At 40.9% G+C, this 11,305-nt stretch overlaps 1 protein-coding gene and 1 long non-coding RNA gene across 2 annotated transcripts; both read left to right on the top strand.

The window, feature by feature from the left end:
• Positions 1 to 603: 603 nt before the first annotated feature.
• On the top strand, positions 604 to 1,401 carry LOC140950562 (uncharacterized). The gene is made up of 3 exons (XR_012167200.1): positions 604 to 742; positions 827 to 916; positions 1,286 to 1,401. It is a non-coding gene; the product is annotated as an uncharacterized lncRNA (long non-coding RNA).
• Positions 1,402 to 2,211: 810 nt separating this feature from the next.
• Positions 2,212 to 10,140, top strand: LOC140950972 (G patch domain-containing protein 1-like). The gene is made up of 5 exons (XM_073400186.1): positions 2,212 to 2,750; positions 3,397 to 3,651; positions 6,090 to 6,231; positions 7,361 to 7,841; positions 8,319 to 10,140. Exons 1-5 carry the CDS (start codon positions 2,217 to 2,219, stop codon positions 9,715 to 9,717), a joined length of 2,811 nt encoding a protein of 936 aa, XP_073256287.1. The 5' UTR covers positions 2,212 to 2,216; the 3' UTR covers positions 9,718 to 10,140.
• Positions 10,141 to 11,305: the final 1,165 nt, after the last annotated feature.

The raw sequence follows: 11,305 nt of genomic DNA, 5'->3' as shown, positions 1-11,305 counted from the left end.
TATCTCTGCACCTTTTTAAGCCGAATTTATTCATAAGCTTTGTATAACCTTTGACGAAAGGGAAATTAACATGACTTTTACTACCTGAGACCATAAGGTTACTACAGTGAACGTCTGTATAACTAAGTCCTCGGTATAAGGAACCATTTTCTTTACCCCAGTAATAGTAAAAACATGAAAAAGAAACTCGATATAACGGGGGTCCCACGAACAAAATTTCCCAGTCGGCTAGGCCCTTCGTTATATCCAGGTTCTGCTGTATTGCTGGTCCAGGGCTACAAGAAATCCGATATACTACATTTCAAAGTTGGGTATCTATCCTAAAGACCGATAAAAGTACAATAGAAACTTTTAGAATCATTCTTTGAAAAAAGGGGGCCAGATTAAATCCTCTCTTAGCTTATATATAATAAAAGCTGACCAGATAAATAGACAGAGTACAGAATAGGGCTAGTGGGTGGTTCTTTGAGGCCGGCTGGTAGAAATACCTTTATAAATTTTCATTAATTCTCGCGACAATTTGCGACCATAGAATATTGCTTCAGGCTGTTTGTAGCAATGTCTTAATATTCCAAATTCCTAATCCTTCAGAGCGTGAAGAAAACACACTTCGTCGCTTTCGTGAACAACATGGCCGAGGCTACGAAAGGAAAAAATTTGGAGACCCAACTCAAAAAAGTTGCTTTGGCATCCGCATGCACACTGACTGGACCAACAGGATGGGAGCCGTCCGACGAAGGCAGTTAGTTTCCCTTAAGTTAATAGTTGCATAGTTTAATGCCACTTCTTTGGCGTAATGCGCTTCTAACATTATTTTTTCGCTTAGTCTTCGTGCGGGAGAGTTTAGAAGACAAAGTGAGGAGAGCCAGGCAGGGGGGCAGTGTATACAAATGGGATACAAAAGAACACGAATCAGGTAAAACTAAGACCTAGTATTGCAGCAATTGTTTTCTAAGTAACTTAACTCTAGAAACAACAGACTCAAATTTTTATGTTGAGCAACCCCAGATTATAGTTCAGTTTTCTTAAAGCTAAGTCATTTAATCGACACATACGTCATCAAATTTGTTGCAATACACAAGTTACCTTTTCGTTTCTAACACTGTTGTATAAAATCGCTTAGCTCAGAGACAAGCCGGAGAAAAGCAAGCGTAAACTTGTTACGGTTAACTGCTTGGCTTCCGGCAACCATGTGGCTCCGCTAATGACAACGAATTGAAACGTTTGTAGCCGCAGGTACTCTTCAGCACTGGCCGAGTCTGATATTCATCTTATTTACTTTCAGGGAAACACTGATCTATGAAAGGACGCCTTGCATAGATGAAGAGACAACTGCCGCCTCCGATAAAAATGTACCTTTACCTCAGTCTTTAGTTGAAAAAAAGCACACTTGTGGTCGCAGTAATAACTCACTAGTCCCCTCCCCCTCCCCCGCAAAGTTATTCAGAATAAATCATCTCAAGTAATTTGAAGGAAAGTTAACTGAGTCCATATCTTACTAAAATTAGTGCGATAGTCACTACAGTTAGTAGGGGAGGATAAGTGGGGCCGAATGGGTAGGGGTGGAGGGAGAGGAAGGGAAGGAAGGTGAGAGTTCTAAAAGAGCGGTAGCTGGGAGAAATAGGGGGGAATTACGCAACAATGCTCAAATATTTCGCAGTCGTAAAAGGACTAAGGAGGGGAAGCTAAGAAAAAAGGGCAGGAGCCGAGAGGGTCACGGGAGCATGATAAGCTCTTAAGCTATAGTCTTTGGAGACTGAAGGATATAAATACATGTACTGACGTCCGATTTTTAAAACCGTTAAAACCTCTCTTGTCCGTCACCCTATCAAGCAAGCGAAAGAACAGCCTGCGAGTAAGCTCTCCTATTTGGGCGAGTGAAGCGAGCTTGGCGAGAACGCGCGAGCCAGCGGCGAAGCTGCGACGGGACCCCCGCTGTCGCGTCTCCTCTCGCGTGCCTCCTGCGCGTACTTTTCATGATATCACCCAAATGGCGAGCTTGCTCACATGCGCAGGCTAGCTGCTAGAAGGGTGTGGGTTGTGCCTAAATCTGTGTAGCCTGAGTATCAACCTTCCTAAGGGGCTAGGTGAGAGGAGATTTTAGAAACGCCTGATACTCAGGCTAAAATCTGTGGTCTGGTCGAAACAGGAGGCTCGAAGGTTGGTCAGCGGTTATTTTATCAGATCATGCGTACGGTTCGCGGCCAATTTTCAAGATGGCGGACAGCGATGAAGATACGTTCGCAAGTTTTGGAACTCCTTTCGAAATTCTGGAAGAAGATGCCCCGCGTAAAAAGCCTGTTCCAATACATGAACAAATTGTTACCGATACTGAAGGAAGACGGCGATTTCATGGCGCCTTTACCGGAGGATTTTCAGCTGGTTATTTTAACACAGTTGGCACGAAAGAAGGATGGCAACCTTCAACTTTCGTGTTTTCACGATCGAAAAAAATGGAACAGAGAAAGCAGAGACCAGAAGATTTTATGGATGAAGAAGACATTGGAGAGTTTGGAATCGCTCCCAAAAGAATCACGACAAAGGAAAAGTTCTCGGTATTGGACCGAGAGCCTCAAAGCCGTAAACGGGTCGTAGAAGCGGATGACGCACTAAGAGTTATTCCTGGCGAACCCGTGTTACAGGATCTTGTCCTTCCAGTGAAAATGTCTGTCGGTGTTGAACTGTTAAAGAAGATGGGCTGGAAGGAGGGGCAAGGAATTGGACCTCGTGAGAGAAGATCAAAGAAAAAGGTGATTATAATGTTGAGATTATGTTTTTACTTTTCGCTCATCGTGTTCAATAATATTCTTGCATTTATAAGTTCAATAGATTGAACTTCTGTGGCAGGATTAGCTCAGTCGGTAGAGCTCTTGACTGCGGGGCAGAAGGTTGAGGGTTCGATTCGCGGGGCAGAACAAGTACTCAGAAATAACTGAGAAAATATAGCCGTCTGTCCAGTCTCCAGAAGGAGATGTAAAAGTAGTGCCATCAATTAGTACTTTCATGCTAAACGCACTAACACTCAAATAAATTGCATTGTTATCATTTTTTTTTTTGGTCAACCACAGTAATTAATGCAGTCTTGAGCTCAGTCGAACAAAAACTGGAGAGGCACTGATTGCCTCAAAAAGCTGATGAGCCATAAATTTTTAATTCAGATAGCAGAACAACCATTCCTAATTAAAATATGAAGATTGGTAACATTGTTTACTTTAAAAAAGTTTTAAAATTCCAAGCTTTTTAAAGAACCTTTTTTTGCAAGACTATGGTAATGGATTTTTATTTGAGCCATCTGCTCTTTGTTAAGTTTTGATTTTCTTTGATTAAAATCCCATACTCTGGTTATTCTCATGTTATTACTACCCACAAGAAGCATAACAATAGCTTTCTCTTCAGGTTTATGGTTGTTCCCTTCCACCTGGGCTTCCATTCCATGCAACGGACCATAATCAGGAAGAAGAAGATATTTTCGCTGTTGGTCTTCTCTTTGCTCCAAAAGATATTGATGCCTTTACTTTTACTCCAAAAGACAACAAACATGGATTGGGATATAAAGGTTTGGATCCATCAACTGCATTGATTGGTCGAGATGACTGGCTTGGAATTGATCCTGTATCAAGCAGAGTAGGAAAGAAGGGCATCGCTGGGGAGGTACGATTTAACCCATTAAGCCTCAATATCCACATACAAATTCTCCAAACTGATCTCCATACATTTCGTTTAAGAATTAGTTAAGAGAATCTGATAAAAGATCATGGCATTTTCTCTTTGGTGATCATTTTATTAATTATCATAACTTTATCTCTTGACAATGTTGGTCACTATTCGCACCTAAAGGGTTAAGCCCAACTTCATAATGATAGACTTTGGGTCCTACAATTCAGGAAGTAATTCGACAAATAATTTTAAATTGGCCAGTTTGAATTACAAGCCTGATTACCCCTGAATTGTACATGAGCACTATTTGAAATCACAAGTATGATTTAGACCAAAAGGGCAGAACACAAAGTTCAATAATTACTGCTTTTTTTCATCCTGTAACATGTCTTTTTTCTTGACAGTCACATTAGCTTGATCAATAGATTTCCTTGATTTAGATTTGATTTGATTTGGTTCTAAAAATTAAAAACTTTTGTTATGTAGTTATGAGGATGTGGGTCAGCATTCAAGGAACACGTGGATTTCCTCACATATGCTATTTGTTGGTCGATTATGAAGTGACTATCATTGACTCTAAGTGACAATATACATTAAAACTAATATGAGAGAGGACAGCATTAAGATATGACATTACAATTGCAGTTGTGTTTGTTTTTTTCAAATTTAAGTGTCAGAAGGTTGTATGAGTTTGATTTAAATGAAGCTATTGATGTTTATGTCTATTTTTCTCACATACAATAATGTTCTATTGCCATTGTAAAAGATTTGAATACCTTCATTAACCAAAGTTTTAGTTCGTGATATCGCAAAAATTAAGTGACTTATGTTCCAAAATTTACAAAAATCACTACATTAAAGTGCTGCTAAATAATGATTTTTTCAAAATCGCTAAATTATCTAGCCTGAAATTCATCCAATTGCTTCGAGTCGTTTTCTCCTCTCAACCACGTCTGAATCGACCGGCCGTTAATGCCGTCCAGTGACGTCACTCACTACCCGAAAACCGGGTAGTGATTTTGATTGGTTGATTGTCTAAACATTCGCATAATTATGTATAATTATGAAAAATTTTAGCAGGATTGTCGCTTGATATTCAGCAGATCGCATCCCTGGCATTCTTTCGTGTAGTTCAAACATTTCGATAAGCTTAATCTTTATCTTAAACAGCAAAATTGCCCTTGTCTTCGAAACTGAAATGCTAAATTGAGCTGCGAATGAAGGATCATTGCGGAGAGTCGGTAGGTTTTTCATTTGGAGCCGCTTTGTGGTTTCGGCGGCCGGTGATTTTGTTTACGCAAAGTTTTCTGAGTTTAATATTATAATTTGACCTTCTTGCTATTTTTACCGTCAAGTGTAATGATTCTGTTAGCTTTTCTTTCTAGTTTCCTTGTTTTTTTCTTCGTTAAGGACCAAATAGCTTCTTTTCAATTAAAGCAAATCATTGTGTTTTTGAACTAAGTGTTCCGTGTGTGTGTTTATTTCATTGCGTGATTGCGACCGAGTTTGATTCAGATTATAGAATTCAGTACAACCGGTTCAGAGTTGTACTGCATGCAGTTGATAGTTTGAACGTTAAACATGAATTACGATCGAAAAAATAAAGCAATTCTGTATCATGCAGAGATTTCCAAACGATATTTGTCGGTTTGCCACTTGAAAATCGTGTTTTACTTTTTGCATGAATTAAAGCATTGACTCACAGCCCATTCGGGCACAAGGAATAATTGTTAAGTATCACATTATCACTCTACATGCCCCATACAATAATATTACAGCAAACTACACGTAGTTTGTATAAGTGACCTTGTCTCCCCAAAGCATGATTCAAGCTGTACCTCATTACACATCACATGAAATTTTGGTGACATGATAATTTATAGCCTGAATTTCATCGGATTACTTGAAATTCAGGCTATAAATTATCATGTCACCAAAATTTCATGTGATGTGTAATGAGGTACAGCTTGAATCATGCTTTGGGGAGACAAGGTCACTTATACAAACTACGTGTAGTTTGCTGTAATATTATTGTATGGGGCATGTAGAGTGATAATGTGATACTTAACAATTATTCCTTGTGCCCGAATGGGCTGTGAGTCAGTAACCCATGAGGCCGAAGGCTGAATGGGCTATTGACTCAGAGGCCATAAGGGCAAGAGGAATAATTGTTTTAGTAAGATTCAACTAGTTGGTCAATATCAAGACAAAACAACTCTAGCTAGTTAAAGCTAGACTTAAATCCTTTTTTGCCATCAAAAAGCCGGCACTTTTCACTACTAGTGGGCTATAACATATAGCCTAGTAGTAGATCAACCAATCAGAATGCAGCATTGATAATAGACCACTAGTTGGATTTTACTAAATAATATCAGAACTCTGAGTATGCAAAAGGAAAGTTTTCCAATGTTATTGCTTGTTTATGCATGTAGGCCTTTGGTGTAGGTGCTTTTGAAGAGGATGATGATGACATATATGCAGTAGATCACATGTCAAACTATGACGCAGAGCTGACAGCTGATCGCAGTTCGGGTTTGCATGGTTGGACTGGTCCCCCTAAAGAAAGTGCCAGAGGTTAGTTCTTTAAATTCATGTCTCTTTGCTAAAACCTATCCCCAGTAGATGAACATGGGGAAATAGCCTGTGATTACAGCTGTCTCGCCTCATTTCTCCCCACCAGGAATGTTCCTCAGGAGAGGCGTCTGTGTTGGAATGGCAGAAATGCCATATTAATGACATAAATTTATTAATAATTACATAACTGATCTGGAAGTCTGGGGTTTTAAGTGTATATTTGGTTCACCTAGCTGTTGGGGGTGCCATACCTAAGGAATATCAGATGGTTTTGTTTTTTTAGCCTGATGAAGTTTGCTGCCTCTACATCATGATCTGCCTAGTTGATATGATTGCTATGCCAAAGGGAAAGAAGGACGTACATTGTAAAGCTTAGGAGGAAGTTCCCTGCCAAATTACATAGGATACCAAGTAGCCTGCGAGCAAGTTCTCCTGGGCACTCTGTTGATGGGGCAGGAAAAGGAAGGAGAGCTTGCAACTATGTCTCTGGAATTTGAATATCTGCATTGAAAAAGTTGATGCAAAATGCTGATTGGCGGAGATGACACTAGTATTGACGTCATTACCTTTTTTAAGTGTTTACATTCACACTTGTTTCCGCTTCACACTGATTGGCGGAATTCTGACAGCTCACTCGATAGGCAGCCATAGAGGAATTGGAGGTGGAATTAAAATTCCACAGACGTAATTGCAAGCTCTCCTTCCTTTTCCCTCCCTGCCTCCAGAGCGCCCCAGAGAGCTTGCTCGCAGGCTAGACACCAAGTGTAGCTGATGTTTAAGCGCACTTGCACCCAACATAACCTTGTTTGGTTGTCAGCTCCTTGTACTCTCTCATTCTCCCATCTTTGAGAACATTTTGTGAGAGAGATGTTTTCATTCATTTTAGCTTCACCAATTCCATACTGATGACATAAATCAATGTTTACACAGCTACTCTGGTAGTTGTGGGCATTATTCTTTTAAGTAGTTTCTTTTTCTCCCCATTAATTATCGAGCTGACAGATAGTATGTCAGTCTATCAAAAGACTGGATTTGGGAAAGTAGTAGAGTTTTACTGAATGAATTCTCTAAATATAAAGTGGTTTACTTTGTAAAGTTTACTCTTAAATGCATATTTATTTGCATTTAGGTGGTGCACTGTCAATTTTCACAGCCACATCCAGAGCTGTGGATGCCATGAAATCCTTTCCTCCACCTGTGGTCCCACGAGACTTCAACTGCACTCACACATTTTCCAGTGCTACAACGGTGACAGCCCCAAAATCAGAAGAAAATAATCAAATAAGAAAGGCTTTGACTGCTTTGGACAGAGGAGAAATGCTTGGTGAAGAACCAATCCCCACCCCTAAGAAATCCGTTTTTGAGTTTATGTCTAAAGAGGACAAGGAACGTATTTTGTTGTCTTCGAAGGAGGTGGTACCTACGACTTCCAGTTCGCCACCTACGGCTGTGAGTTCTGTGTCAAGTGCTTCAGTCAATTTGCCCTCGAGGATCTGGTCTGGACATAGTAGTTTTAAGCCGTTTGCAAAAGATGCAGCTAAACAAGCAAGGTATGAGGAGTTTTTGAAGACGCAGAGAGGAGAACAGGTCTCCCAAAAGCTTATTGAGAGGTGAGTCAAATGTATTTTGTGCTTTGGCGTATAGCTAAGAACGTGCCCTATACAGTTGGCGGCAGGGCTTAGTAAGCAGAGGTGCTGCCCTGATCAGACTGCTGGAGATCCACACAAACAGATGGAGCAATATTTCATGTAGCCGGCGCGAAAAAAACGCGCAAACTTATTTCGCTCTTGCCCAGTCCCTGTACTGCGTTTTCCATCACATTTTCGCTTGGACCACGTGACCCGAAACGCTTTGGCCCGCGGGGAATAATGAGCCTAGGAACTAGGCAAATTTCGGTCAGGATTGTTTGTTTGTTTTTATTTTTATTTTCGTGTTTGGCTGTTGACAACAGAGATTGCTTTCCCAGTGAGGCAATCACAACCACATTTGGCGGGTCCGGTGCCAAACGCGTTTGTCCCCGTTTGGTAGAAAACGTAGAAGAAAGTACTTTAGACATTATAAAAATTACTGTTATTATTTTACTGCAGTGGGCTGACAGAGTGGGAGCGAGAGAGAGAACAAGAAGAATTTTCGCGCTCTGCTGCGTTGTACCGACCTCTTAACACAACAATGGCGGCAAGATTTACAACTGCACAGTATCAAGACGATCATAGAACTGTTTACGAGGACGTTCCTGCTCAGGTATCTTCAGACTCAACAGATCAAATTAAGGCTGCCAGTATGAAAATGTTTGGAAAATTAACTCGCGATAATTTTGAGTGGCATCCAAGTAAAATCTTGTGTAAGCGTTTTAACATTCCAAACCCTTATCCTGGTTCCGATGTTGTTGGTGTTCTTAAAGTACGAAGGCCTAAGTTCACTCTTGGAGAGTTTATAACGCCGGCTAAGCCGCATTCTACAACTAACGACCCGTGTACGAGATCCGGCGAAGATAGCCAATCCTTCAAATTCGGTAAGAGGTCTGAAACTGCCGTGATAAATAACGCGTTACCGAAGACTTCAGAATCATTGTCGGTGACGTCTGAGTTAATAGCAAGAACTTCCGCTGAATCTTCGTCAACAACCACGTCTGTCTCACCAGAAACTAATGTAGCAGTAACTGATGTAGCAGAAAGTGCAGGAGAAGACAAAACAACCAAAGAACCACAAAATAACGAGGACATATCTGCTACCAAGCGACCACCAATGGATTTGTTTAAAGCGATATTCGCTAATTCGTCATCGGACGAATCCGAAGCGAGTGAGGAAGACGAAGATGACGATACCGAAGGTTTATCGATCCAGGCTTCGGGGGATCAAACAGGCAATAAAGAGGCTGTGAATAAAAATAGTGAAGTAAACAGTGAGTCAGATTCTCATATCACTCAACAGAGAATGTTAGAGGAAGGCTTGTCTAACGCGAAAAATAACGAAGAAGAACTCAAGCCTAGTGAAGTCGAGCCTGTAAACTTGAAACCTCTTGAAGCTGAGAAACGGGACACATCTCCTGATATATTTGGTCCAGCTCCTCCTCCTGTCGTTCGTAACATCGAGTTTTCAAGTCCTCTCGAGAGAGAAAAACACAACAGAGACGGAGCTTACAGCAAGGAAGACTTGGAAAGTGCAAGGCGTATTAAGAAAGACAAACGTAAGGACGCAAGAAAGCGTTACTCTGAATCATCAGACAGTGAGGAAGAGTACAAGTCAAAACGCAAACATAAACATAAGGAGAAGAAGAGACACAAGCATAAGCATAAAAGCAAGAACAGACATCACGGCGAAGAGAGGGAAAAACACAAACTAAGTGACAAAAAAGATACCCAAACAAATGATTCCAGACAGGCTGAAAAAATTTCTTTGTCAGATGATAAGCAGATTCTAAATAAGTTGAAGAATTTACAGAGTTTAAAAGCAGGGAAGAGGATGCGCGCGATGGATTTCATGTGAAATACATGTATGGTGATAGTTGTGTGCCTGCTTTTTAGCGCCAGTATAACAACGCGTGTAAAGACGTACAACAGTATTAAAGGTATTTCTTGTTCACTGGAGCGTCATCCTCCAACAGCTGCCTCAATGTTCGTGAAGATTGAGGAAAATCTGTGAGAGCATTATCGAAGAATAAGCCATTTTCCAGTTTCCCAAGTCTCTGTTTCAAAGTGAGGCTAACTGGGAAGCCATTGATATGAAAATGTGTTTTTATTCTCATGCAAATAAAACTCATTTTCACAAGAAAGGTTTTGCACTTAGCCTCGTCGTGAAAGTGAGAGCTTTTGGAACTCGGAAATGGCTCATTCACTCCGTTGTCACAGTGATATGGGCATCCCCATTCCCAAAACCCTAGTGCTATGGGTATCCCCTTCTCATTTTACCTTAGCGATTAGGGTTAGGGTCAGCGGGGATGCCAATATCACTAGGGTTTTGGGGATGGGGATGCCCATATCACAGTTACATTGCCACTTAAGAAACGAGGAAGGAAACTGGGACGAGTTAACTTTTGCAAAGACTTCTGGGACTGTTACTAGGGACAGGGGAAAAAAATTGGCCAATAGCTGACCGGTACGTCACCAGTAACGATCCCAAAAACAATTGCGGGACGCGTCTCGGTTCCAGTTTCCTTCTCGTTTCTAAAGTTGCAAATCGAAACAAAAAACGAAAAGTCTAAAGACTTCTGCAAAGTTGATAACAACTTGTATTACCTTTTTAGAGCAATATTTTGGCTAGCCATACCAGCCTTCTTCAAGTTTACAAATGTTACTGAAACTAGACAATTTTGGTGTTCAGCCGTTATCCATAGAGAACGAAGCGCTTTTGAAATGAAATTTCGCCTCCTACCAGTTTCATTCTCGTTAAAAAACGTTTGTGAAAAGATCATATACCTGAGCCTTTCTGGTCTCGTTTGAAATTAGGAAATTTTTGTATTAGGCACATGCCAAGGAGGTCAGAAAGGCTAATTATCATCCATTTAAAAGAATGTATAGGCCGCCATTATAAAAGAGGTCTACCGCTAGATTAGCATGTACTGACGTGCTCTTGTTGGCGTTTTTGTAACTATAATCATTTGGAAAGAGCTTGATAGATCGTGCTAAAATTTTCATATTCTCGTTGGTTGTCCGGCAAAAAAAACCCTTTTGGGCGGGGACAGGGGGATCCAAACCTTCCGCTCTCCATGCTTTACATTCCCGGCTTCCCCCATTTTTTCCTCTGCTTTCTCACAGGTAGCCCAAGCTCGAAATATGAGCATCGGCGAACATTGGGATTGTTGCTTAACATTCGAAACATAAGGATTTGTATGGGAAAAAAAACCTATCGTTGCTGTTGACTACGAAAATGAAAGGATTTCAGTATAAAAACAGCTTACCTTACAAAACAGCTTACCACAGGTAGCTTGGCTACCTGTGGTTTTCTCCGTTTTGTCCAATATCGATTGCGAAATGTGAAGCATTGTTGCGTAATTTTCCCCAATTTGTCCTGCTTCCCACCCTTGTCCCACCTCCCGCCCTTTGGTCTCCCGCCTCCCGTTCTCCTCCTCCCCCCG

The sequence above is a fragment of the Porites lutea genome, chromosome 10 (genome assembly GCF_958299795.1).
Source record: "Porites lutea chromosome 10, jaPorLute2.1, whole genome shotgun sequence".
Lineage (NCBI taxonomy): Eukaryota > Metazoa > Cnidaria > Anthozoa > Scleractinia > Poritidae > Porites > Porites lutea.
The sequence above is the reverse complement of the archived record's forward strand: the minus strand, read 5'-3'. Positions and strand labels throughout refer to the sequence as shown.